At 35.2% G+C, this 26,806-nt stretch overlaps 1 protein-coding gene across 1 annotated transcript in view; it reads right to left on the reverse strand.

The window, feature by feature from the left end:
* The window catches only part of RP1 (RP1 axonemal microtubule associated), a 168,078-nt gene that overhangs the window by 55,131 nt on the left and 86,141 nt on the right, over positions 1-26,806 (reverse strand). The window contains 9 exon segments of the mRNA XM_042808614.1: positions 2,927-3,137; positions 4,944-5,134; positions 6,183-6,396; positions 8,617-8,771; positions 10,083-10,302; positions 16,250-16,419; positions 21,890-21,922; positions 22,075-22,130; positions 24,691-24,772. Coding sequence (XP_042664548.1) covers positions 2,927-3,137; positions 4,944-5,134; positions 6,183-6,396; positions 8,617-8,771; positions 10,083-10,302; positions 16,250-16,419; positions 21,890-21,922; positions 22,075-22,130; positions 24,691-24,772 — 1,332 coding nt within the window.

The following is a 26,806-nucleotide window of genomic DNA, read 5'->3' on the forward strand; positions in this document are numbered from 1 at the left end:
CTTCAACTGCAATCACTAAAAATGACATTTTAAAAATTGTCAAGAAATGACCTAGAAAGCTTCAAGAAATACAGAAGCTAAGAACCAAAAATGCTAAGATTTTAATTGTAACTGAAGATATTTTCTTCAAAACTAATACAATTTAATTATGTGATGAATTTGCTTCACCGTGTTAACATGCACATGAATGCCCTTCACAGAATTGCCACAGAATTTAGAAGGAAAATAAAAAATCAGTCAGTGTCTTTTATTCTGAAACTGACAAAGATTCATGGGTAGTAATTTGGACTGTGATACTGGTTGAGTAAAATTACACTTATAAATACTAGGATAATATGTGAAAGTAAGCAAGACAGACAAAGTAGTAACTTTTGGAACACTAGGTAATAGCCAGAAAGCAAGTTCAGCTCTGAAATAATGCCACAGAATCAAATGAAATTATGCAAAAGAATCATTTGGTCTTGTTTGTTTAATATAATTGTTCCTAGGGAGCTACCGGTACGGTGATCTTGGGTGCAGACTTCTAAGAAAAAGACGTACAGATGGAAGAGAAAGTACAGATGGAAGAAAAAGTAATTTCAGAGAATCAATTTTCAATTTTGTTTGTCTGTTGCGTTTTTTGTTGTTGTTTTTGTTGTTTTGGTTTTGTTTTTACATTACTAACAATATATTTCAAATGCAGTTGATACCTCTGGTTTACTGGACATAAAGTTATCCTCATTTCCCATTGGGCAAGGTTGGATGTGGAGGATACACTGACAGAATGCATGAGTTTCTCACGTGCTCAGAAAGAGGTACAAAACTATTTTTGTGAAGGCCTTCTGGATACAGGAAAAAAACTGAGTGACCACTGGTTTTAAAGAAGGAATTATGATTTTCCTGAAGATCATAAAGGAACACAGATCTCATAGGATCACTTAGTTTAGAAGATCGGTAGCTGCATTAATGTAGCCTTTGTTACAATCAAGCAGTTCACATAACTAATGAAAGATACTTTTTATTTCAATAATTTTTACTTTTACTTTGCTCACTATAGAGTTATCTACTTTTTTGATTTGTCTGGAGATAGTAGTGATTGATAACTTTTAACATTTTCCTTCTGTCTTTATTTAAATCTATACTACCAAGAGATTTATGAAAGGCATCTCCAAAAACTGATATTTCTCTTGAAGCAGTAATGAGTGCAAATGCCTAAAACTGAATATTTTTGCCTCCTGTAAGCAAATTAGAATACAAGGAAAAAGCTGACGCTTAGAAATTTTAGACTGAATTAGTGTTGGATCCAGAAAGAACAAAACTGGTATCAACACTTTTGACTGCAGTTTGCTCATTCAGTGCATCTTTAAATATCACAAATGTCATTGTTTCATCCGTGGCCATATATCTGAGTTTCAAAAGAACAGATCACGGACTCAAAATGAGTTACATCTGGAAGAAAGAGCATTATATTTCCCTTAGTTAGATGTCTACGAAATGGTTTATGTGAAACTTTCTAGTTCGGTAGATATTACACAAGTACGGTATAATTTGGAGCAGAAACTATACATGCATCTTCCAAGAAATTTTCCAAGGAAACTGTCTCAGCCTTCTTATTTTACCTCAAATTAATTACTCTACTAATCAGGATAATGCTCTTGGACACTATCTCTGTTTCTTAGCATAACTAAGACTTTGTAGGACATATTCGAGAATTGAATTTTAATACTTAGTTTAACATTTAGCAATCACAAATTCTGAAAATAAATACCAGTAAAGGTAATTACCAATAAAGAGGTAACAGAGATTTTAACAAGCTCTAGGGTTATTATACTTAGCATTATATATCCTACATATATTATACGCAACATCCAATGTTATTTTGAACCTGATGGATCAAAAACCTAAAATGATAAGATTTTTTCAGTAAATGATTACAAGGCTACTAATTTCTTAAAGCTATGAAAACCCACATAAAACCAGATATTTAAAAGGTCTTAATTGTTTAATTTGTTCAGATTTCAACTTTAAATGGAATAAAATAGTCAGGAAAATCCCTCTAGAGAACAGCGTGCAAAAGTTCACATGGAATATTTTATTTCTTTTCCTGGGCAGCTTCCATCTTTTCCTACTAGTTTCTGCTGAAGCAGAATGCTCTTTGTACTATAGCCTCTGGCAATAAACCTCTTAACTGTCACCAAAAGCTCCAATACATGATCTTTACTATCCCCATCAATCTTCTTTATTCTAATGAGCTGGATAAATGGGAAGTCTGTTCTTAAATAGCTTGCGATCAAGTCATCAGCATGCATTGTTGTTTGCCATATTCCTAGGGGACTGGGGGTTATCACTTTATTATATTTCTGTTATTGTCATATACATAATTCACATGTGTTACTAGAAGCAGAAAAAAGTGCCACTTAATCTGTTTTGCTGGAATAATACTTGCTCTACTATAAATTTCTCATCAATATCAATAAAACTCCAAAGCAATTGAAATTCTTGTCTATCCCTTTGCTGATGTAACATGTTTTTTAAATTACATCTCTGTTTTGTAGGGGGTCTTTGCAATTCTTTCTTCCTTAAAACACTGACTACTTTTCTAGGTCACACACATCTCTTTATGAATAGGAAGATTCAGGTGATATTGCACTAGATAATATTTTGTACATGTCTTCAGCTGACATGGCATTAATTTGAAGATATAGCAAATAATCAAGAGCTAAAAATGGGAAACTGCCTCACATAAAAGAAGTTGCATTCTACATTTGGTATCAGCAGTTACAACATCTGTCATAATCTTAATACCAGAGATTTCTCTTTCTTCAGCTTTCTTTTGTGATAAATGCATGCACAAAACATTGTATTTCTTAATATTCAGCCCAGGAGAGATATTGGTATTCCAGTGACACCAATCCTGACCCCAGTAACAAAAACAGACTTAGCTTACCGGGCAAAGGCTCCTGATCTGCATAGAGAGCTGGCAGTTCCACACATTTGTCTTCATTAGGGTTGAACAAGCAGTCAAATGCTAAATACATCTCTTCCTTTGTGCCCGTGTGCTTCATATGCAGTAAATCTAAGCGCCACGGCTGTTTTAGCTCGCTGTGTGGGCCGGTTACCTGAACTTTGTATAGCAAGCCAATATCTGACAGTTCATCCTATGCAAGAAAAAGAGAAGATGAATGGATCTCTTTCTAATTGTGCCAGTGCATACACAGTTGACAGATCTATGCAACAATTGAACAAACTTTAACAGATGAAGAAGTGGAGCAGGTTTATAACAATTATTATTTTTCTCTTTTCTAATCATATTATTTCCTTTGCTCTCATTGCCAATAGTTCCAGTTTCATAGTATTTCTTCATACTTAGCATGGATTCTTTAGCACAGAAAAATTTCCTAAGGACTATTCATTTTTTATCTTGTTTACAACCTAACTTAGTGGGTTTAGTTTCTCTTCCATTTAAGAATTTAAAAAAAAAAAAAAAAAGCAAAAAAGCAAAAAAGCAAAAAAGCCAATTATCTCTTTAGTGTTAATCATTAACTGTTCTTTACATGACTAGCAGGAATAAGAATCAAGAACATTTTCTTTACTCACAACTCCAAGGCTGCTTTCTGATGAAACTGAGAATCAAAAGAAACATATTTTCATTCTATGGGCTTTGTGCCAGGACTCTTTTCATCCCTATTTTCCTGATATGCTCCTGCTACCTCCTTCTGCTGTTCCATCAACTAATCCTTAAGAAAGCTTTCCTAGGACATAGCTTCACAGACACACTTTCATGTTGTAAAGCTGGCTTAGAAACTTCCACGGACTTGTCTGTCCACTTCTCTTTGTTCACTTAGTCCTGACATATAGTTGTTTTTACAAATGAAGGAGGAACTGATCAAGGTCAAATTTAAGCTAACGAACTAGCTGGGGATAATGAAACCACTTTTCTCATAGGGATCAATAATTTCCTCAAAACCCCAAATAATTTCCTCAAAACCCCAAAGGCCAACAGTAAGATGGAATAAGAATTACAAGAAATGAACAAGTAATTGTCATGATTCCCTTGAATATTCTCCTAGTTTTCTGCGCTTCATGATTAGGGATTTCTTAAGACAGATGAGGGGTCTGAAGCATTTGCTTCAGTTGGTCAGTTCCAAATTCTGCTGTATTGGTCATTCAGAGAGAGCAAAATTGGAAAAGCATAAAAGTACCACAGCACTGATACTGAGCAAGGAATTGTAGTTGTAGGAGGGAAGAACCATTGAAGTAGAAGCAGGGCACCTTTCAATAAACTCAATTTCATTCATTCATCCGATTAAAAGCCTCTTAATATTTCAATTGATAAGTAACTCAAGAAACTAAAAACGAAGAATAAAGGAGTAAATTTAGGGAGTAAAAGGAGCTAATCAAGAGAGAAAAGAAAGTCATAAAGACAAGCAGAAATAAAAGAGAGAAACACTGGAAGAAAATGTAATTACCCTGGAAAAAAACATGGTGGCAGAGATGAACAAATTAAATTAAATAGAAAATTAGCTCTGTAAGTTTTATCTCATTTATGTTTCTTCCTTCTCCATCATCCGCCCACAAATCTCTGTAATATCCCACAAATTGTATGTTTACAAATTACTTACTTTTGTGAAATCAATTGAAATCAACAAGAACTGTAAATCACTACATGCTGTCTGGTATATCTTGTGATATGCACCTAGGGACCAATTTGCTTATTTAAACATTCTCCGAATGAAACCTTGGGAGAAGGTTCACTCCTGCTCATTCAAAAGCTGCTGCATAAGTGATAGCCTTACTGACTACAAAGGAAGAATATTATAATCCATGTCAAACTACACAGAGAACTTAAAAATCAATTTAGTAGTTTAAAGAAACAATTTATCATCTCAGAAGTAAGAGGTTTATCACAGGTACATGATTCTTAGATTTTTCTTTTTTTTTCCAATAGATAAAGATTGAAGTACTTCGATTTGAATTTCTTTTCCTGTAACTTGAAGTGGCAACTTCTTATGATTCTGGTTGCCAAAGAAGATTAAAGAGAGGTGTAATGGATCCTCTTCACTGCTCCAGTCAGATCCAGTGATGTCCATTATCCAGAGACCAGATGACTGCATGATGACTTTAGGCAGTTTAGGATGAGAAATCAATCTTCTACCTTTAAAAATGATCAAAGAGAAAGAGGAAAGACGACAGTATGACAGACTGGCATAATATAACAAGACCACAGCCTTTACAATACACAAAGCCAGCTCTATTTGCAGGTTATGTTGTATCTATGGCAACAGTTCACTAAGAATAACACATCAATACTTTTTATTATTTTTTTTGCCAATAATTTAACAGCTAAATGTTCCTTCTGTGTTTTAGTTTCACAGGTATTTTCTTAATAGAATGTTCTTTTTCTTGTCATGTTTGGAAGAAATTACTAAGAGAGCATCTAGTCACCTTTTAGAGGTCTAATCAACTGTTCTTAAAAAAAAAAAAAAAAAATCAATGCTATTAAAACCACTTTATCATTCAGAAGCCCCAAACACACCTGTAGCCTGTAGACATCTAATATAAAATTAATAACAATGAACTTCACATGACACTATCTCATATTTAGCTATATTATATGGTATAATAGTGTGAGACTGACATAGAGTAAACATGCAAAAATATTTGCCAGATCTTCAGTAAAACAATCTGACCTTCTCCTTCTCTTTTTCTCCATTAATTGTCACTATCTTTCATTTCCATTTGGATCTGAACAACTTGTGGTGTAGTAGGCTTGGAATGAGTATATACAAACAAAGCACAGCAGAACTGTATTTCTTTGCACAGTGGAATAATACCACAGGTGAGTTAATACACAGATTGACTAAAGTAACTTTTCTCTGGATTTCAAATTAGATCCTTACCAACTTGAAAAGTAGCGCATAAGACTTAAGCTATTTATCCCCACAAGGCATACATTTCAAACTCTTTACCTGCTTTAAATCTTTTGCTGTAATGTGATAAATTTTAATTTAGATGGTGAGAGTTTTATACACAACGTATTTACAGGATGGAATTTTATTAACTTTGACATCACCAGATGTTGTATTGTTATAATAACCAAATCAAACTGAAAATTCACATTTTCAATTTAAAAAATCACTTTAGAGACCTGCAACCAAATTCAAAAGATGCAGAGAGCCAGGCCAGATTGCAGAAGAACTTACCAACTGTAAATATCTCACAAACAGTCTCACATAATCCCAGATGAGTATCAAGCCAGTTCCAGCACGGAAAGACCCACTCATTGTCTGAGTCTTGTGATTCCCTGACTGTTATCATCTTGAGGTACATTCCAGCCCCATATCCTTGCCCATCATGTCCTATGATCACTTTTTGCAAATGACTCAGAGAAACAGCTTCCACCAAAAAGGAATCCACCTGCAAAGAAAATTGAAATAATACGACATCTTGGACCTGAATGTGCTTGAACTCAGGGGAAAACAACCTGGATTCAGCAGACGTTATATGCTTGTCTGTTTTATATGGGGGGGTTATTTTGGTAACATTTAACATAACATCTCCCCTCTGAATCTAAGAAAGCACACATTAATTATACCTAACCTTAAATCCCACTCATGATTAACGATGTATTGTAACTTCATCCGATCTTTGGAAAATACGTATTTTATGAATCATTTTACATTTAAAATACATATACATCAGCATTCTGGCAGGTTAAAAATGATGACAATTTTGGTTATAATCAAATTATTTTCAGGGCACTTCCAGTATCAAAAGTATAACATAAATTTAGATTTTAAGGATCATTGAGTTTACTTATGTTAACAGGCCAAAAGAAAATGTAAACTAAACATTTTGTCGCCTTTTTGTTTTTCTTACAAAATGAAAATTACTGCAACAGAAAACTGAATGATTAAGCAAGACAACATGGAGAGAGTTGAGTGAAAGACCATAAACAGGAACTGAAGCAGAATGGAGTAAGAGTAAGAAAAAGGGCATCAGGGGATGAAAAAAAAAAAAAAAAAGATAAATGTGAAACAAAACAGGTTTTCTGTACACAGTCCAGCCTAGGGTCTGGTGGACTTGATTGCAGCTTCTAATGGTCAGCAAAGTTATGAATAACAAGAGTTTAAACAACATCTAGAATTATAATTAATACCATTATCCCAATAAAATATTGACTTAATAGCAGGAACTTACTAAACCAGATGTAAGGACAACTAAAAAGAAGATAATTGCAAATTGATCTCTAATAAAATGTAGTACTTTCAAAGTCCTCTATGTTGCTTGTGCTACTTTTAAAATAAAAATATTGAAGAAGTAGCTTTTCTGTTACTAACATTAAAATTACCTTTGCATGACAAAAATACCAATTTTCTTTTTAACAATAGTCAGGATTTGACAACCAGATTGTAAGTGGAAATCATTAAATTTTTTAATTAATATATTTTAGGAAATAAATCAGAGAATGAAGGTGAAGTAAAATAACTGTAGAGTGCTATTTCTGTACATAGCCATAGCCCTGATATGTTGCAAAAAATTATTTTTAGAAATTCTCTCAGTTTATACTGAATCCGGTTTTTCCTCACCCTATCAAATCATTCCACAGAAATCTAAGACTCTCTAGAAGCAAAATTGTTATGTGCGTTCTCTTCTTTTCTCTTGTCCAAAGTCATTGAGTAAACTTAGTTTAGTGTTTAACTTGGGGCTGAGGTTACAGAAAGCACAGAACTTGTAAGTCTCACAGCAATTTCCTTAACTATTTTTCTATCCATAATTTTTAATTCTATGCTACCCATGCTGTCTTAAATTTGGAATAGAACATAGTGTGATCACAGTTTGTCCTCAGGAATCTGCTTTGTGTTTGCTCATACAGCACTGGAAATGTGCTTGTCCAAAAAAGAAATAACACTGACATCAGTCTGCTGTAAATAGTTGGACAATAAATTCTATTTCCATCTGATGGCCTTTTACAAAGGAGTGACAGTATTTGCGGATGACACCAGGCGGAGTGGTGCAGTTGATACAATAAGAAAAGGATGCTATCAGGAGGGACTAGGACAAGCTTGAGAAGTGTGTCCATGTGAACATACTGAGGTTCAACAAGTCCAAGGTTTTGCACCCAGGTCAGGGCAATCCCAGATATGTGTACAGACTGGGAGAAGAACTCATTGAAAATAGCCCTGCAAAGAGGAATTTTGAAGTCTTGTCAGATGAAAAGCTCAAGATAAACCTGCAGTGTTCGCTTATAGACCAGAAGGCCAACTACATCCTGGGCTGATCCAAAAAGGGAGGGGGGGTTGGCAGCAGGGAGAGCACGGTGATTATCTCCTTCTGGTCAGCCCCTGTGAGGCCTCACACTGAAACCAGCCCTGCGGTCCCCAGCACAAGAAAGATGTGGAATTGATGTAGCAGATGATCAAAGGCTTGAAAGGCACCTCTTCTATGAAGAAAGGCTGAAGGAACTGGGCTTGTTCAGCCTGGAGTAGAGAAGGCTCCAGGAAGACCTCACTGCAGTCTTCCATATTTAAAGGGAGATTATAAACAGGAAGGAGGCTAACTTGAGCAGGCATTAAGTGATGCAGTGTAGTCAGTTGTAGGTCCTGCACATGTAAGACAGCATTTTTGTGCCATTACCTTATTCCTTTGGAATTTCCTTTCTGTTGCTAAAGGTGTATGAAGATTCCTTACACCTGTGTCACCTCTTTTGCCATAAAGGGTGATATAAACGTTTGCAAAGGTTTCTGCTCCCCAGCGGTCACCAGTATGTACAGAGACAACATATTTATGGACTGTTCAAAGAAAAGAAAAAAAAGTACAAATGAAACACTTCATTTAAAAAAGTGTTCTTAAAGAAAAAATCAGTACATATTGTTTAGTAAGACTACTGTTTTCACTTCTGGAACTGCCAAAAAATCTGCTGTACAGTGATTAAAATGGGTTACTCTTTGTGAATGTGATATCTTCAAGCAAAGTGTAATGAAGTCTTTCCATTACTTCCTTAGAAATCCAGTGAAATTGGATTCAGGCAACTCAGACTTACTAGTATCCAGACAAATTCTATCTCAATCTATTTTACCACTCAAGTCTCGAAAAATAAGTCATCTGAGGTTTTTTTTTACTGTTAAAAACTACATAATCTTTGCAGTAGTTAATAATCATCACAGGTCAAAGAATAAACTGCTATGTAAAGTTTATTCAAATTAGGTAGAAGAAACTGATGTAGCATAACCTCTTGATGCATGGTATGAGATATAAGCATAAAAATGTATCAAATGCACATATTAATGCAAGGTGCATGACAGCAACAGCAAAACGTTTTTGCCTCTGTAGTGCTCCTGTATAAACACATTTTCTTCTTTCAATTGATACAGCTAGAATGGATTTTCTTCTGAGAAATATCACTGAGTTGCAGATGTATTCATACTTCAACAAAGAGAATAACCAAAATTTTTCAAATGTCATTTTTAACATACTGTCCTCCCGAACTAACATTCAACTAACTTAAGCCATGGTTTCTTTTAAGGTTGTGAAAAGGTTTGAGATATTCAAGAACTAGAATTTCTGGAACTTCAGTTTTGAAAAGCAGTCTTGTTTCATATCACTTTCATCTCGTGTAACTTCCAACTTTTCTGAACAAATGCAGTGCTTCTGCAGGCCTTCACACTCCAAGAGCACTTACGAATATTCTCTGAAACTCTCAGCATGTCAGAAAAAACACCTTAGGGAAAAACAATGCAAAACTTTTTTGTACAATTGTTCCCATTAGTAACTGAAATTATAAACCAAGTAATCCAACAGCAAATCTACAATGGATCATTTCCATAGCTGTGAACATGTGCTTTAACTTTTAAAAGTATAATTATTTTCTTCAGTTTTGTACACAGAATCGTGCAGAAGGTTTAGCAACTGTGAAGTCCAATCTGCCACTTAACTGGAAAATTAAATTTCTTAAATGGTCAACATTTTTACAGGGTATGTATGAAGACTATTGGGATTGACCCACTGAAGATATCAAATGCTCAACATATGTTATATTCTACATGTGACATTTATTTATTTTCAAGAGGTTAGCAGTGTTCATATCTGCTCAGTGTTTTCACCTGGTAAAGTTTTCTGGTCCTCACTGACTACAGGGAATTCTTTCACCAGCTCCTTGTCTTCTCTGCTAAGAGACAGCCAGCAGTTGCAGTCAAAGTTCAACTCCTGTTTTGTATGTAGCTCTTCTAAATGGAAAGACTTCAAGTGCCAACCCTCAAAGCCTGGCACGTCATCACAGCTGACCCGAATCTTATACACATCTCCCACATCTCCAGTCTCAACCTGCAAAAAACATCAAGAGGAAGAGCATGTTGTCAGGACCGCTTCACTCACAGCAATTTTCTCAGCAGTGTAGAATCCTTTAACTTAATATTAACCCATGGAGAAACTGTGTTAGAGGGTAGGATGAGAGCAATAAGGGAATCTCTCCTTCTCTTCTCCGTGGATGAGACTGCCTCCTTTACTTTATTCTATTTCCATTTCAGTAATGTATAATACTTAAACACTATGGTGAGTTGAGATTAAAATTAATATCATTCAAGCTCATAAAGCAAATGTAACGTGTTAGGATATGACCCTACTGGATAAGGAGAGTGTTAACTTACAATTAAAGCTTCTAATATCAGAAGTCATATTAGATATTAAAATTAATAATAATTACCACAAGCTGAGATCATTTTAACTGAATCCTCACTTACAAAATGTTTGCATTTAAAACAAGAAATTATTTTATAACCACTTCTGAGGAAAAGAGGGATATTTCTGCATAAACTTAAATCATGCAGAAATAAACCTGTAGAACATCACAGCCATTGCTCCTATACAACCTGTGGGAAAACCAATATCTGGTTGCAGACTCTGGGTTTCTGTGAGATCTGTTTAAACCACCCAAAATAGCACTATGGGAATTGGGATTTGCAAAGTGCATTGAATGATCTAATGATTTGTGTGACATTAGCAGCTATACAATAAGACTTTCTAGCCCCAGGAAGTAGAGTGCTGCAGCCTTTCACCAGGCAACGGCAAGAAAGACATGATAGGAAATGAATTTCAAGAAAAACAAAAGACAGAACTATTCTAAAAAAGACATTTATTTATTTATTTTAAATGGATCAAAACTGAAATTGTAGCCTTGTTCTTCCTTTCTACTGCATTTTATTCTCCCAGACCAGTTACGATCTAAGCTTTGATGACTGTTACCAGGAAGTAAGTTCTTTATGCATTCGGTAGAATTTACGCATCACAGGAGAATTAGAGTTAGCCTTATGCAACCATGCTATGGAACCACGAGCCCACTGATCCCTAATACACAGCATGGAGCTCTTAATAGCTTAATTAATTCTGTTACTCAGCATAGCTCTGTTCCTGACAGTTCGTCACTGCTGACCCACCCTTCTTAAAGGTAGTTCATCTGACTTTGCTCACTGGAGACAGACAAGTAGTGAAATATTAGCTACGTTATTCTTATTAGGGAAGAACAGTTAAAAGGCATGGTTTTGTCTTTCTCGGAGAGCATTGACCACCCTCATTAATAAATGTTATGAATAGAAAAAACAGTAAAATGGCAGTGTATGAAGAGGAACAGCTAATTAAAAAGAAATAGCAACCTGCCAAAATCATTTTACGGAAGCTTGAACTGTTTATGAAGTAGAACTTAAGAAATGTGGTAAAGAATTGTACTTGAAAACTTAAAAGGTCCCTTCCAATCACAATTTCTTAAAGCAAGCATCGCAAGATTTTACTATGTCACCCCAGAAAGTGAAGGTTCGAGGCACTGTTCTGTAAGGACCAGCAGCACAACTCTGTGGTGGTCCAGCATCCCCAGCGCTGCAGGGAATCTCGCAGCTCTCAAACTCTACAGCATGTACAATAGCCACCACAGCAGTAATTTTGCATCAAAAAGGGCACCAGATGTGTCCTCTCTTAGAGCCTGGCTTGCCCTGTTTGCCTGTATGCTGTCATACATATTTAAGAATTTAAGGACATTGCTGATAATGTACTGCTGATATGTGAGGAATTATGCATAGTGGATTTACCACATCTTTACATCCTGACTTGATCTCCATCATTGCTCCAGAAACAGGGAAATATGTGGACTGAATATTTTATCAAGAGTTTTTCAATCTTGCTATGCATGCTGCAGATGATATCATTAGCTATGGAATGGTAAGTGGCCTAATTCCTCTTAAAATATGCATTCATCTTTTATTAAACCTAATGGGTACTATCTAGGACTATCAAGATGACAGTGCACAGCTTCTTCACCCATCTAAACTGTGGTCTCTTCACAGGCAACAAAATTATTGCTTCTGGTCTTTCAGAATCAGACTGATTTGTAAAATGATTGTCTGCAGATTTTCTTTCTTGCAGATGGATCTCATGACTATCATACAGCTACTCTAAATGCCACACAGCACTCCATGTGTTTGAAGCAGAAAGCACTAGCAGTCATAATGTCCATGATCATCTGTTGAGGCAAAAAGCATCAAATATTTTCAATTGAACTTATTAGGTATTCCTCCTCTTTTCACATTTATTTGTTAAGGGTTTTTTTTTCCGTGGCTCTGGCTACACTATCCTTTCTGTTTTGCTCCATCATTTTCAGATCATTGTTATTATATCATAATAATCATGGTCCTTTTCTGAGCAATTTAATACGGTCAGTTTCCCTTTGGAATATGATATACTATCTTTGATCCCATAATTGGCTTTTCCTTCCATCAATGCCTATTACTTGATGCAAAATGACCTTCATTGCAGAGACAGAAAGAGAATCCATCACAAAGTATATCTCAATGAATTTCCTCTTTGTGAGTTGGCCAAATGTTTGCAAGAGAACATTAACCTCATTTTTATTCATGATTAAAATTTCCTAATTAATTTATCCACATTTATTCCTTCTGGACAGTTTTATGCAGTACTCCCTACTTGAAATCTGAGCTGAGTTGAATGTGGTTTGTCATATACTAAATAGCAGTGTTTTTCCATTGCACTTTTGAAGGAGAACAGTTCTTACAATCATGATGATGCCTTTGGAAAGCCACTGGGGATTTAAAGCTCTCGGAGAAAGTTAACTGATGAAAATGATTAGAAAATTTCACAATATTTTAAAACTTTTCCTTTTTGAATCAAACAAGGCTTGTCCAAAGTCATAATTCCTAAAGTAATTAAGGTTACGTATAATTTATTGTTTGGGTGCACACTTAAATTCTTTATTGCTTCTCTGTATAAAAAATAATAATTATAATAATAATAACAATTTTTAAAAAAAAGAAAAAAAGAAGAAAAAGAAAAATCTGTGCATAAATGATTCTAGTTATAAAGTATGTTGTCAATGCACCCTAAATTCAGCTGAACAGTTTTCTGTCAGAAACTCCAGAAGTCCTGCTATTGGTTGTCTAGAGCATCATCTCACACTGTGGAGAAAACACAACACATTGCATTATGTAATCTAAGTTTTTCTGTCATCCTCATACTCGTTAAACGAAAACACATTCCACATTCATTGTGTATTTATGAACAGTCCTCCTTGCAGAGCTTTCTGCTTACTGCACTGTCACTCATCCCACACTGCATGTGCAAGTGCTTTGGAGAATTACTGAATAGTTTTAAGGATCCAAATCCCGTGATCTGTCAGTCAGTGTAACTTCGCATTTTACGATTACCTGCATAACGGAAAGTGCAGAGTACAGCAGCACTCTCCAAAGGCATGCTCTGACGAGCTTGCTCTGTAAGCAACCAAGAACCATGCTGAGTACTGGGGGAAATATATATATATATATATACACACACATACTTCACAGATTTTTTCATTCCATTAGAGATCAATAACTGATTTCTGTCAACACTGAAATACCATAAAAAAAAGTAAAAATCTGGGTTCGTACTGTCAATTTACTTACATTTTGCCAATTATTTTTTGATACATTTGTTCATTGCAGCTGGCAAGGTGTCTTGCCACGCTATGTGTCTTCAGTGCCAGAACATCCAAACAATTCAATAACATAGACAAACTCACATATTTCTCAATTAATTTATTATAACTACTTTGTTCTATTTAAATTTATTCTTATTTAAGCAGATCACCCATGCTACCGCTGCTACCTGAAGTCACCAAAACTCAACACCTGCACATGCTGCTATTTTATCTCTTTTAACAAATTATTCTTTGCTCCTGCTACATGCAATTAAACTACACCTGTACACTCACAGGAGTTGGGATGAAAAATTTTGGATCAAATAATCATTCTGAATACGATACACATCTGTGCATATATTTGTATGAGAGCACCTGGAAAATCAGGAATTTACATGCCTTCCTGTCCTCTGTGCGCAGTAAATGAATCTCTGAGATCAAAATTATGTCTATTGTTTCAAAACAAGCATGAGATGCTTATAGCACATAAACTGTTGTTGTTCTTACTGCATTGAGGACAATTCTCTAAGACCAGGTTCCTGGGGAGGTTGAAAAGTCCTTTTACTGCTGCTTGTTGGAAAAACAGCTTGTCCTCTTGGAGATATTATGCTCATGCCTCCTGCCTGCTGTTACAGTGGGAGAACACAAGCAAAGCTTCTGAAAGCCTTAGTAAGAACAAAGGAAAGGAGAGGAAAAAGAAACTGGATTTATTAGCTGAAAAACATGGAGAAGATATTTATGAAGACATCTGAATACCTGGATACATCAGACCTGCTACTTTGACTTCCTTAGAATGCCACAAAAACTGGAAAACACTATAAGCAACGTGAAAAAGAGAAATTTTCACGTCCAATGAACGGTGCTCAAACACTTTCATACAAAGCAACAAAATCAGGGCATAAATAGCTAAGGGAAATACACAGACACAAACCCAAAGCCAATCCAAAGTATGATGAATCATTTAGAAAGAAATTAGATTGGAATTCCAGCATGGTAGATATGGTGTTATGGTACCAAAAATAGAAGAGTATCAGGGACAATCAGAACAGTCACATAACAATACTGGTTTCTCCTGGCACCTCACTCAGTCAGTGAAATTAGGCAATCTTAACAAGCACTACAAGCCTTTTGGGAAATTACTGACAAGTTGAATGCAGCAGAGATCTGCTTTATGCAGTGATGCTTTCCAAAACTCAGCCAGCTGGTGGGGTACCTCCGTAGATAGAATGCTTCTATTGACCTTCAATCTGCACCAACAGCTTGTGAAGCTTTTGTTGTTTGGTGAATTTCTTGCTTTCTAATAAGCAATAGCTTTCTTGTTTTCAGCAAGTGCTATTTATCTTTTCATTTACTCTCTGCAAAATTTCTAAATTGCTTTAGCTTGTTATTTAAATTCAAAAAAAATCAGCTTGGATCTGCTCATTCTGAGGAAGACTTCACAACATTTTCTAAACGTAGCTTTGTCATTGTTTTCAGAATGTTTATTGCAGCCATTGAAAAGCACTTCTGAGCTTTATAAAATTGCCATGAATTGCAAGCTAGTTCTCTCATCTGGCTAACTAGAAGCTGTACTTCAAGCCAACGAACAGAATTTGCAATGATATAGCCTAGCAAGCCAGGTTATAATCTGAACATTAAAAAGATGCCTCAGATGAATGCTCTCAAAGCAGCAGGATGTATGTGAGGTATACAGGTAGTCAGGACTGTGCTAAGGTTGATTTTAACAGTGAACATATATATACTGTTGCCTTAGGGTTCATTGCTCTTTGGTATCCTATGATTATTCAGGAAAACTCACTGCCTGGTGGCTTGAAAGACAGAGGCATTTGGGAGGAGATTGGAGACTGTTTTATGAAGACTGAAATGAAGGAAAGAAAAAGCCACTTATGTCCTCTGGGAATAACATATAATCCTTCTTTCTCAAATAATTGCATATTGGTTTTGTATAAGCTGGAACTCAGGATTCTTTAGAGAATTAAAAACAAAGCAACACACAAGATGAGCTGGTGAATGGTATAAATTACATGAAAGGACCATTTATCTCTCTGATAAATACTGAAAATTCAAAGAGAACACTGCACCTGCCTGTTGTCAAACAGGTCCAGAAGCAGATGACCAAATACGTAAAGTCACATAATTCCATCTTTAGCAATAAATACGTTACATGTAGCAACCAAGCTAGCCTTCCATAAATATAGATCTTTGGATATATATATATTTGGATATATTCCTGGCGAGGAATGTAATTATAAATATAGTACTGTAGTAATAGCACTGTAGAAAGTTGTACTGTATAAATATATTACGACTTACAATGAATTCATCAGTTGCTCTGGGTAGAAAACATACATGTCCTGGGTCTTGTGGTGAAAGCAGTAGCTCATTGCTTTTGCCCTTCGAGCCATAAATCATAAGGGTCCTTTTGCAATTTTGTGGCTCTGGGGAATCTCCATCTGTTTTCACCTGCACTCTCCACTGTTGTGCTAAACAACATAGAAACGGCAAATTTTTAGTATCAGTGGAAGAGAGAAATGAAAGCCTTTGTTATTATTACAACAAAGAATTTAAAGATAGCCATTATAAAAACAGACAGGCACGCCTTCTCTTGAAGATAATTGTAAGTTAAATAAGACTTTACGAAAAAAGCCAACAGTAAAAATGGGTATGCAAGCAGAAAGAAATCCAAAGAAAGAAAGGAAATAAATCTTTGGGTAAGTTTTTGCATTCCTTATTACAAACTCACTGTTTAAATTGCAGTAATTCATTTATCAAGTTTGGGTACTTAAAGTTTTCATATGAAATTTTATGTGATTTATTTGCAAGAACTGCTGGCTAAACACAGCCACTCAAATAGTGAAAACTAAACCACTTTCATAACCTAATTGATCACGTTCAGTATTCTCATGTCAGGTCAGATCATCCATTAGGGCTCAAAATCTGGGGAATTCTGAAGTGTTTTCACTGACATCAATTCATGGATGAGGCTTTCAGACGTTCTTTTTGATAGATTACATTAATAGCAATGTTTGAAAGTCTAGAATGCAGCTCAGAAGCTATAGAAAACTATTGTTTACCTGGTTGTTTGATTCTGCATGGTAAAGGGAACTTAACAGAGGAAGGAAATCAAAACTCCATGTTTAGATTGTGGCTAATACTGTGATGATAAGATAATTTCTCAATGAGATAACAGAGAAGTACTTCATGACTATGCGTAAGCCTACATTGCGATGTGCTGCCAAAATAACTCATAGAATAGGTCTGAAATAAATTGTATGTATGTGATTCTCTTTCTTAAAGCATTATGTGTTTGGTTTTCTTCATACCTTTTGTTTTCCTGCACCTGTCTGGAGGTGACGACTGAATAAAAACTTTATCTGGCTTTTTTGACTTAGGATTTTTCCCTTGATTTTTATTTTGTCTTCTTTAGCTAAGGCTGCTTTCCAACTTGCTATAGAAGCTTTTTTCTCATTTCATGTGACTGCTTCCTCCCTCTTCTGAGCTCAGCTACAAAACAGCAGGCAAATACACATCTCGCAGTCAGTCTGCTGAGTAAAACAGTAGCTGAAAGGGTCCTTCCATCTGAACTCTTTTTTTTGAGGTCAATTCCAAGAATGAGTCAGATATAGTATTATAGAAGACACAGACTTTGCCTAATGAGGAACGTTTGTTGTTTGATATATATATGCCAGCTTTGAATTTTATCTCTTTGTGCCAGGTTGGCATGTGGTACCCTCAGGGTTTCACACTTGGTGAAGTCAAGCACCGTTTGAGCTTCTGCTGTTCCTGAGCACTCTCTGTTTATGAACAGATCCAATTTTTACAAAGACTCCCAACATAGCCCTGAACATCACATCCACTCATGTCTCATTTTGAAGGATTTCCCTGGAACATGGCAGAAGGGAAATTAAGATAATTTTGCATTAACGTGTTTTTCAAGAGAACATTCTCCTTTCTTTTCTCTTCTGCTTTAGGAGAAAGCAAGCCCTAAGTGAAGAGAAAACAAAGACATGTACCTCTTCCTGCTCCAAGAGGCAGCATGCACAGAGAAGGTATTTCAGGCAAGGTGATTTATTGTAAATTATATCCATGATTGTGTTCTTAATTATTATTTCAGAAGTAAGGCTAAGATATCAGCTGGGAGTTTTCCAGGAAATAAATCAGTAGTTAACAGATTTAAAGCCTCTTAGCATCTATGACTGCTTGTACTCCTACATTTGCTTTGAGTGCTTCTACAGCTTGGTAACAGAGCTAACCCAGACTGACTACATTTTCTCTGTTCAGAAAATTCATTTAACCTGCTCATACCAGAGTAAGAAAAAACTATTCTATATATTATATTCTCTTAGATGGAGACTGATAAGGATGGGTACACCAGACAGGAAGCTGATTGCAAACACATTAACTGGGTTCAATGATTTCTATATCTCTTTCCAGGAAATACCAAACTCTTCAGTAACTTCTGAAAATAAGATATCTGAGCATGTCACACAAAAAAGATCACTTTTCCCTGATACCACTGAACAGCATTAGCTTCCTTTCAAATTGATTAGTTCTTCATGGTATTATTTTACTTTCAGCTTATGTGCAAATCCATAGCCCTTTTTTTTTTTTTTGTTTTTTTTGAGATACCAACATGAAATTACTAAAATGAATAGTGGATTGTAAAGAAACTTCAAGGAAAGAAACTCCAAATTTTTCTTTTTTGAAATAATATGGGCAAAGATCTCAATTTATATTATACAGATGTATCCAAAGATACATCAGAAGCATTTGTTGACTTTAAAAAAATTAAATGGAATCAATCATAATAATATCTTCCCATAAATTCTTTTAACCACTAGTTTGGATCCCGTAAAATTCTTTCAATAAAATTGTGAAAACCAAACCTGTAGTGACTTCTACACACAACAAACTGGGCAAGATAAAATATAAAGACAACATTTATTACACAATTCAGAAAATTGGACAAATAAGGTTATTTCTACTTTTGAAATATTGAAAATTTATGTATTGTTGGAGGATTACTACAATTGTTCTTAGGGCATGTTACTGCCCTAAGTTCTTTCTTACTCAAGTGAAGCAGGACAAATCTGCCTGTAATTTAGGAATTCCCTCTTTATTCTTACTCCATTAGCATAAACCTGAAAGGTAGGGAATAACTTCAAAACAAAGGAACTCGTGGGAATTATTTTCTGTTTTCTTATGAGTTTTCTGAGTGCCTTAATACCAACAACCTTTCCCAACATAAAAAAAAATCTAACCTAGAAGTATTTGTTAACTGCACTGTGTTCAATGGTGCTGAATTTTTTGTTGCATTTTATACATCAATCACAAAAGATCACAATATCACAGAGCACCATGCAAACCACACTACAGGAACTCAGCACATTTTAATTGTTTGCAGGATAGACAACATTGCGATATAACATGTTTGTAGTTCTGCTTTGAGAGAATTTTTTTACTAGTCTCATAATGACTTATTTTGACTTATACCTCATAATCTACTTATTTTGAAGCAGAAAAGAGAAAATATAAGAAGGCAGCAGCAAAATTTCCCCACAGTGCAGGAAACTTCTAGAGAGTGATGAAAAGATTCTCAAAATAATTTCATTTGAGAGCTGAAAGCAGCTATCTATCTTCTCTACCAATGTGATCACTTCTTTTTTCTCTTGCCTCAAACATACATGAGGAAGTCACCAGAGGATGAATGAATCTTTTCCTCTACCTGATTTGTCTTGATAATTCTACATATGTACAAATGTTGCTTTTTGATATGTGCTTTTTGTATCTTATTGCCACCAACAGCGTTCACAGGGATCCGGAATAAATGCTTCATTAAAACTGGCACAATGGGAGCCTAGGTGAAAAAGAACTGCTCAGCAGTGACAACTTTCAAAGTCTTCCTTGACTAGGTAGTTATTAGCTTATTAGCCTTCTTCAAAGAGAATGAGATTTCTGACCTTCAGAGTGACTTACAAAATCTTTGATTTTATAACCTTTGCTTTAGACCTGGCCTAAGCATATTGATCATTTATTCAGGTAATCACCAAACAACACTGGATTGTGCCAATCAATTTTTCTAACTTTGCTTGAAACCCACTTGCAGAGGGCAGCTTAGCTTACATACTGTATCATGACAGAAATGCATAAAACATTTAGCTTCTGAGCATTAACACTGCTACTTGCCTCCTATTAAGGAAATGTATTTTATACGGAATGTTTGCACTTCCACCGTGAGTGGGACTGCTTATCACTGCTATATTCTCTGCAAAATGAGGTCATCAGTGCTCCAGATGCTTGAATCTGATGCATTTGCTTTCTCTTCCAAGTCTGTACATCTCCAGAATTTTCTCAAATCAGTACTAGCACCGTACATGCAGAACTGAATACAAGACAGCTCTTCAAATCTCTCATGTTTGTTATCATCCTAAAACCCTCATTCTTTTCACTCGCAATACGTATGGTATCACCATTAGGAAAAAAACAATTTAAAAGTAAACTCTACTGAGATCCACCTTGCTCATCATCTCTTCGACATAACACACAAATAGAACAATCTTTCATTTATCTCAGTTCCTCACTGAAATGATCTCCAAGGTAAAGAAAAATGACTAAAAAGAAACTCAAGTTATGCTGATGCGTACCTAATTAGCAGAAGACCCTCTAAAAATGCTGCTCTTCTTTTCATCTTCATTGCTCAGAACCTCTGATTTCATTCTAATAAACCAGCACACATCCTCTAGATCCTCCTGGACATCTTAACAGTGAGACATTTCCTAAACTAATTAAGAATAACCTCCTTATAATCAATATTGTGTATTACTGTTACTAACATGCACAAACTCTCAGCATCTTTTCATGTCTGCTTTTTCAAAAAGCAAAGATCTGCTGGAAAAAACTTAAATTCATACTAAAATATAGTCTATTTTTAGAACATAAGGTGAAATAAATATTACGGCTGCATTTCAGAAATGTGTGTTGAGTGGAATGCAGAATCCAAATCCAAATTATCTTGTGACAATCAAATCTCTGTGGGAAAATCTTTATTTACCCGAGTTTATCAGTCTCCTTTTGTAAAAAAGTTATCTTGCCATGGAACAATAAAAGTTTTGGCTAAACTGTTTGACTGGATGTAAATGATTTTCTCTGAAGCTGTAACTAGATGGAGATCAGCACTCATGCTACAGAAGGCAAGCCATTGTTTTCAGAGCTAAATGTAAACATTACTTTGTTTACTCTCATTTCTCCCATACTCAGACGCAATTATATAGAATACAAATTTATAGGCAAACGTTAATAAGAAAATTTGTATTCTGTTTCTTTTTTCTGGTGTGAGAGAAACACAGAGATTGTATCTCACGTTCTGAACACTTGGAAGGTCTTAACACATTACAGTGATGAGACTGTTTTTGTAAGTATATCAGCAGACAACTAGCTGGGTAGTTTTTTATTAAAATCTATTAATAATCCAAGCAGATTTAGTCAACTACTACTTTTTTCACTTAAACATTTGGAGTTTAATATTATTTATTTACGGCTACTTTAAGAGTACCTTGATGAACCTTGACCTGAAAATGCTTGCACAATCACTTCACAAGACATTTTTCAACAAACTGATGCTTGCTAGAGGATCCCTATGTATGTCTTACATGACAGTGGCACTGGGATATATAAAATAACACTAAACTCTTTTCTCAGAGAAGTTCTTGTCTGATTTCAAAACAGAATAGTAGAAATGTGAAGAAAACCAAAATGGTTTATGAGCATATTTTCATCAATTACTTATAGTTGCTTATTGCTGTAGATCAGTGTTAGCCAATTTGTATTCTTTTTCTCTCACAGTTGATAATTTACTTACATGATGAGGCCACTTTCTCATATATTTGGTACTTACTACTGATTTGGAGATTGAATTCAAATAGCAAAGACAATGTTGTAGAAAACAACTCTTACCATTAAAGAATGCCATCTCTGGATTGCCAGCTTCTAAAATATTAGCAGAAAAAAACCATGTGAGCAAGCTTAATTATCACTTTTCTTGATATGATTATATTCAAAAAGGATCTTCTGTAATAACTGGGAAGTAAATAGCACTCTATTGTTATAACAAAAAAGATGATCTGTAACAAAATACTCACTTTCAGCAGTTAGCTCCTCCACAGTTTTCCCATCATCTTGATATTCACCTAACCACCTTTCATTGCATAGACAAAAAGAACGAGATTAATAACAACTATCAGTATTGATGATTATCAGCAACTAATCAGACAATTACCTTTGCTCCCTTTTCTATCAAATTATGCCTTTAAAATACCTCCTAAGCCTAATTTTCTTATATATATTCATCAGAGTTAACATTATTTGTACTGGGAGAATCTACTTTGTTCTCAGCAAAAAAATTGGAAATTTCATGATAGTTTGATGAAGCAATATAGCACCTTGGACGAAATACACTATATGACATAATAAGTATTTTCAGGATCAGACATTCAATTGTACATTCAAGTACCACCTGCAGTGGTCAGTTAGATTCATTGTACTTAAAATGATATATAAAACCAGGTCAGCAAGTTTATAGAAATTCTACAGATATGCAGCAATGAACTGAATTTGTCTTTTATCTTTCCTTTTCTTTGATACAGATGAATTTAAGGAGTTGTCCTGTAAAATCACTTACCTGCAAAAACTCATCCATATCTTTCAGTTGCCATTCGTATAATAACACTTTGCAGCCATTAACATTTTTTTAAATAAAAAATTATGTGCTCATTATCATTTTCTATTCTATTGGGTCCATATAGATGTGGCCTTTGTTTAAACCCAAAGATCCACAATATATTTCACTTCTAGTACGTAACAAAAATATGTAATAATGTGTAATGCACAAAGTCTAGACTCCACTGTATTTCAACTATGGTTGCAATAAATAGCTCAATTAACTTTTGTAAACTCTTTCCACATTCACTGCTAAGAAGGAAAAAAAAAAAAAACATTAGCATTTTCTAAAAATAGAAAGCAGATTTTGACACTTTGGCAGCACACTTACATTGCACAAACAATGTCATTCCTTTAGTTCTCTATTTAATAATCTTAATTTATTTTTTTCTAAGAGCTTAATGATTCCCTTTTGACATAGCAGTTTTATACAGCTCTGATGTGCTCATTAAGTTCCTTAAGTCTTACAAAAGCTCCCTGACATTAAGGAAACAATTGCCTCATTTGACTCCCCTTCCGATAGCCATATTCAGTGCATACCAAAAGACATACTAAGACAAGAACCTGATCATCAGAACAATACTCAACAGGAGAAAACGGGTATTAGGTAATAATTTCTAGGAACTTTGCAAACTGAAACTGTTGCTTTGTGGTATTATTTTGTAAACAGGAAGCATTCTTAAAGAAGCATCTGTATTGAACTGCAAAAGACTTTCACAATTATAATGTACAGTTCCCAAAATAACATGGAAATCACTTCAGCAGTATAGCCTAAACTCACAAGTTCTGGAAACCATGTATACCAGTGTCATGGTTCTACGTTTTGTTTTTGTTTTTGGGTTCCAGTATTCCACATCAAAACATCATGAAGTGTACGGGGCATTAAAGTGTCACTGCCCCAATCCCAGCTACCTATCCCTGTACATTACAGCAGTCACGGGATCTGGCCCTTCCGGGTGGGGGGGCGCTCTCTTGCTGCCTGGCAGTGGGTGCTGGAGGTGCTTTCCTAGCCGTTCCAAGCTTTTCAGGTTTGACTCGGTCCCGGGAACTCTCTCTCTCATCTTGTCTGATTTATTAATCTCAATTTCAATTAAATTGTATATATTGTGTTATCTTGTATTCCGATATTATAGTAAAATAAGTTTTCCTCCATAGATTGTTGCCACTGCTCTTTTCCTCCCTTCCTTCCTTCTCATTTTTGTGGGACTGGGTGGGGGGGGAGGGCAAAGGCCTGTCACCCCTGTCACGGGCATAGATTGATCTGGTCAACTCCGTGACAGAATTTATAGCTAGATTTAAATTATAATTCTTCACATTATTTCTTTTGTATTGAATATACAAATGCAGAGGTAACACAAACAAATTCTTACTTTTGTATGCTCATCTATTTAATATTTTTTTCTATTTTAGTCATGTGATTCAACATACTGACAGCAGCTAAGAGTTCAGGTTGCAGTTGGCTCAGGTAATAAAATATTTAGAACAGGCTATTAAGTAATTGTTAGAACTGAAAGTCAGGCATTTTCCAATCTTGCACATGACAGTAAAATTCTAGACCTAGTTATACACAGAAATAGTGATTTATCAAATACAGAAATATTTTACGTCTTCTATAGGTAGAAAGTTAAAGGCTTTCTAAAGATTTGTGGAATGCATACAAGGTTTTAAGCAACCAAGGGAGATGCACTGACCAAAATCAATACATCTAGATCTTTTCACATAATAGTTTTCATAAAGGCAAGAACTGAAACCTCAGTTATTTTCATGTGGTCTCTGTATAATTGAAATAAAGGAAATATTAATGCACCTTTTTGCTTGTTTTGGGCTTCTTTGCATTAGCAAATTCTTTGCATTCTCCTTCCCCTACCAACCCAGCAAACTTCAGCTTCGCCAGCAAAATTTTGCATTCCTAGTCCTTTGAGAAACTCTAGGGCATTGCTCATATATCTAAGCTGTGTGCACGTGCCTGTTCTGAAGAATTTTTCCCCAGGTTGCCAAGAGTATAATGAACTAATTCTGTTTTGCCACGAATGACATACCTGTTACAAGGAAATACAACCTCTTTCCCTTCCTTTCCTTCTTTATAGTTAATAACAATCTTGTCCAAGAACCATCCATTACCTGTGTTGAAATAACAAAAGTTTATCATCTGAAATAATGCACTTGTTTAAATAATAACAATAATAATAATAATAATAATAATATAGAAAAAAAAATGGCCAAGATGATATTTCTCATCAGAAAAACAGTTCCCATTAGGACAGAGTTCAACTAAATGAGTAAATTAACACAATGAAAGCTATATTATTCTCTGTCTATTGCAAGATCTACAATGTTGACTATTCTCCATCTTGCACTGTTGTAATTTTAAGGGGGAATGGAATTTTTTGTTTTGCTTGGAGACAAGCATTTGCATATGTCTGTGAACTGCCAACACCATTCACATCCCAGCCTACATCTTTTTATTCCTTGTGATCAGGTACAAGAACATTAGGACAAATCTGCTTATGCAGTTATGAGAGATCTGCATGACGGCTAGATTATTTGGTCCTTTGTGAGTGAAGTTATTCTACATAACAGTATTAATTAAAAGATCATTCATATCTACTGCTTCCATTTGCATGTGCTCTTACTTAGCTTCTGAAAATTATATGCCTTAGATTTTACAGTATATGTTTATTTGCATAAACTACAAAGCCAAAATATACGTAAGTCTGCATGAACATTCGATTAACAATTCTGATATAAGCAAATGTTAAAAGCAAACAGAAGGTGTTCTACTGAATATGCGGCAAGCCTCCTCAAAAAGCTTTTCAAATTTCCATTTTAAAAGTCTATATTTCAAGGGTATACTTTTGTTTATTTTAGTCTCTGTAAAGAGAAGAAAGAGCCTTATTTACAGAATTTTTTTTAATATGTAATATAATAATCATCATTGAAGTCTCTTTTTGCCATCCTGCCCAATGAAATAGAATGAAAAAATTTCTTTTGATCTTGCAACAGCAACATTTTAAATTTATATAGTATTTAAATTACAAAGCATCTAAGCACTTTATAGTATCCCCATGTAATTTAATCACCTTCTACTCAAAAGTTTCTGGGAGGTCAGAAAAGTCACTTTTACCAGCAAAGCTATGTAAGTTTTAACACACTTTTAGGTTCTATAAAATCTGTAAATATTAGTATTTTAAGTAGAGAAAAGCAAAACAGAACAGAAATTCCTAGGCTATATTTTCAAGTAATAAATACATTCATCAGCACAAGAGTAAGACTGAGGTATGACTGCTACTGGCCTACTACACTGACAGGAAAAAATGCTTAAGAACTTGATTTTACAGAAGAAATAGCATTTCCCATTAATTAATAGACAGGACATTGTTCCAGTCTTGCTTTTGTTTGCTTGCTTGTTTGTTTTCTTTTTCACAGAGCTGTATCTCTGCCAGATAGAAAAAAAATAGGACTGGCAGGCAAAGTGTTTAAAATTTTCATTGATAAAAAGCATGTATCAGCAAACACAGTAAAACTGTGCAAGAAAATTATTAATAATCTTCTTATTATATCAGTTTTCCCTTTCTTTTCCACATTCTATTGCACTGACTTTTGAATCTACAGTGTACATGTGTAGACTCATATAGTGGTTATATATATGTGTGTGTGTGTGTGTGTGTATATTGGTTTCTCTTAAAGATCATCATTATAAATGATTCTGTGACTCCATGATTCTATGTGATCAAAGGCTCATCTCTTCTCACAGAAACACAGAAGAAGTTGATATATTGGAATACAAGTACTTATTCTGACATGGTTCCTCACAGGGCTGTTTCAGGAGAACTATCAGCCTCAGTTTCCTGATGAAAACCATGAAACCCATCCAATGAGTCAGTGGCAGAGGCACAGATGCTCAGAGCACCTTTTAGACTAGCAGGCACTTCTGCCTACAGAAGTATTGGACTTATCACGGCACTCCAAGAAAGGAGCCTATCCCATGTGCATGTGTAGGTCTCAGCAGCAGCAAATGGATTCACACAACAGGTTGCAGGGCTCCATGTATTATCCTAAATGAAGGAGAGCACCTGTAGGTCAGGGTGTGTTATCTTGCATGCATCAAGATGGACTAAGAGAGTAGGTGAAGTGGCCTGGAGACCAGGGATGTGA

The sequence above is a fragment of the Centrocercus urophasianus genome, unplaced genomic scaffold, assembly GCF_019232065.1.
Source record: "Centrocercus urophasianus isolate 14NV4802_14NV808 unplaced genomic scaffold, USGS_Curo_1.0 seq_11, whole genome shotgun sequence".
NCBI lineage: Eukaryota > Metazoa > Chordata > Aves > Galliformes > Phasianidae > Centrocercus > Centrocercus urophasianus.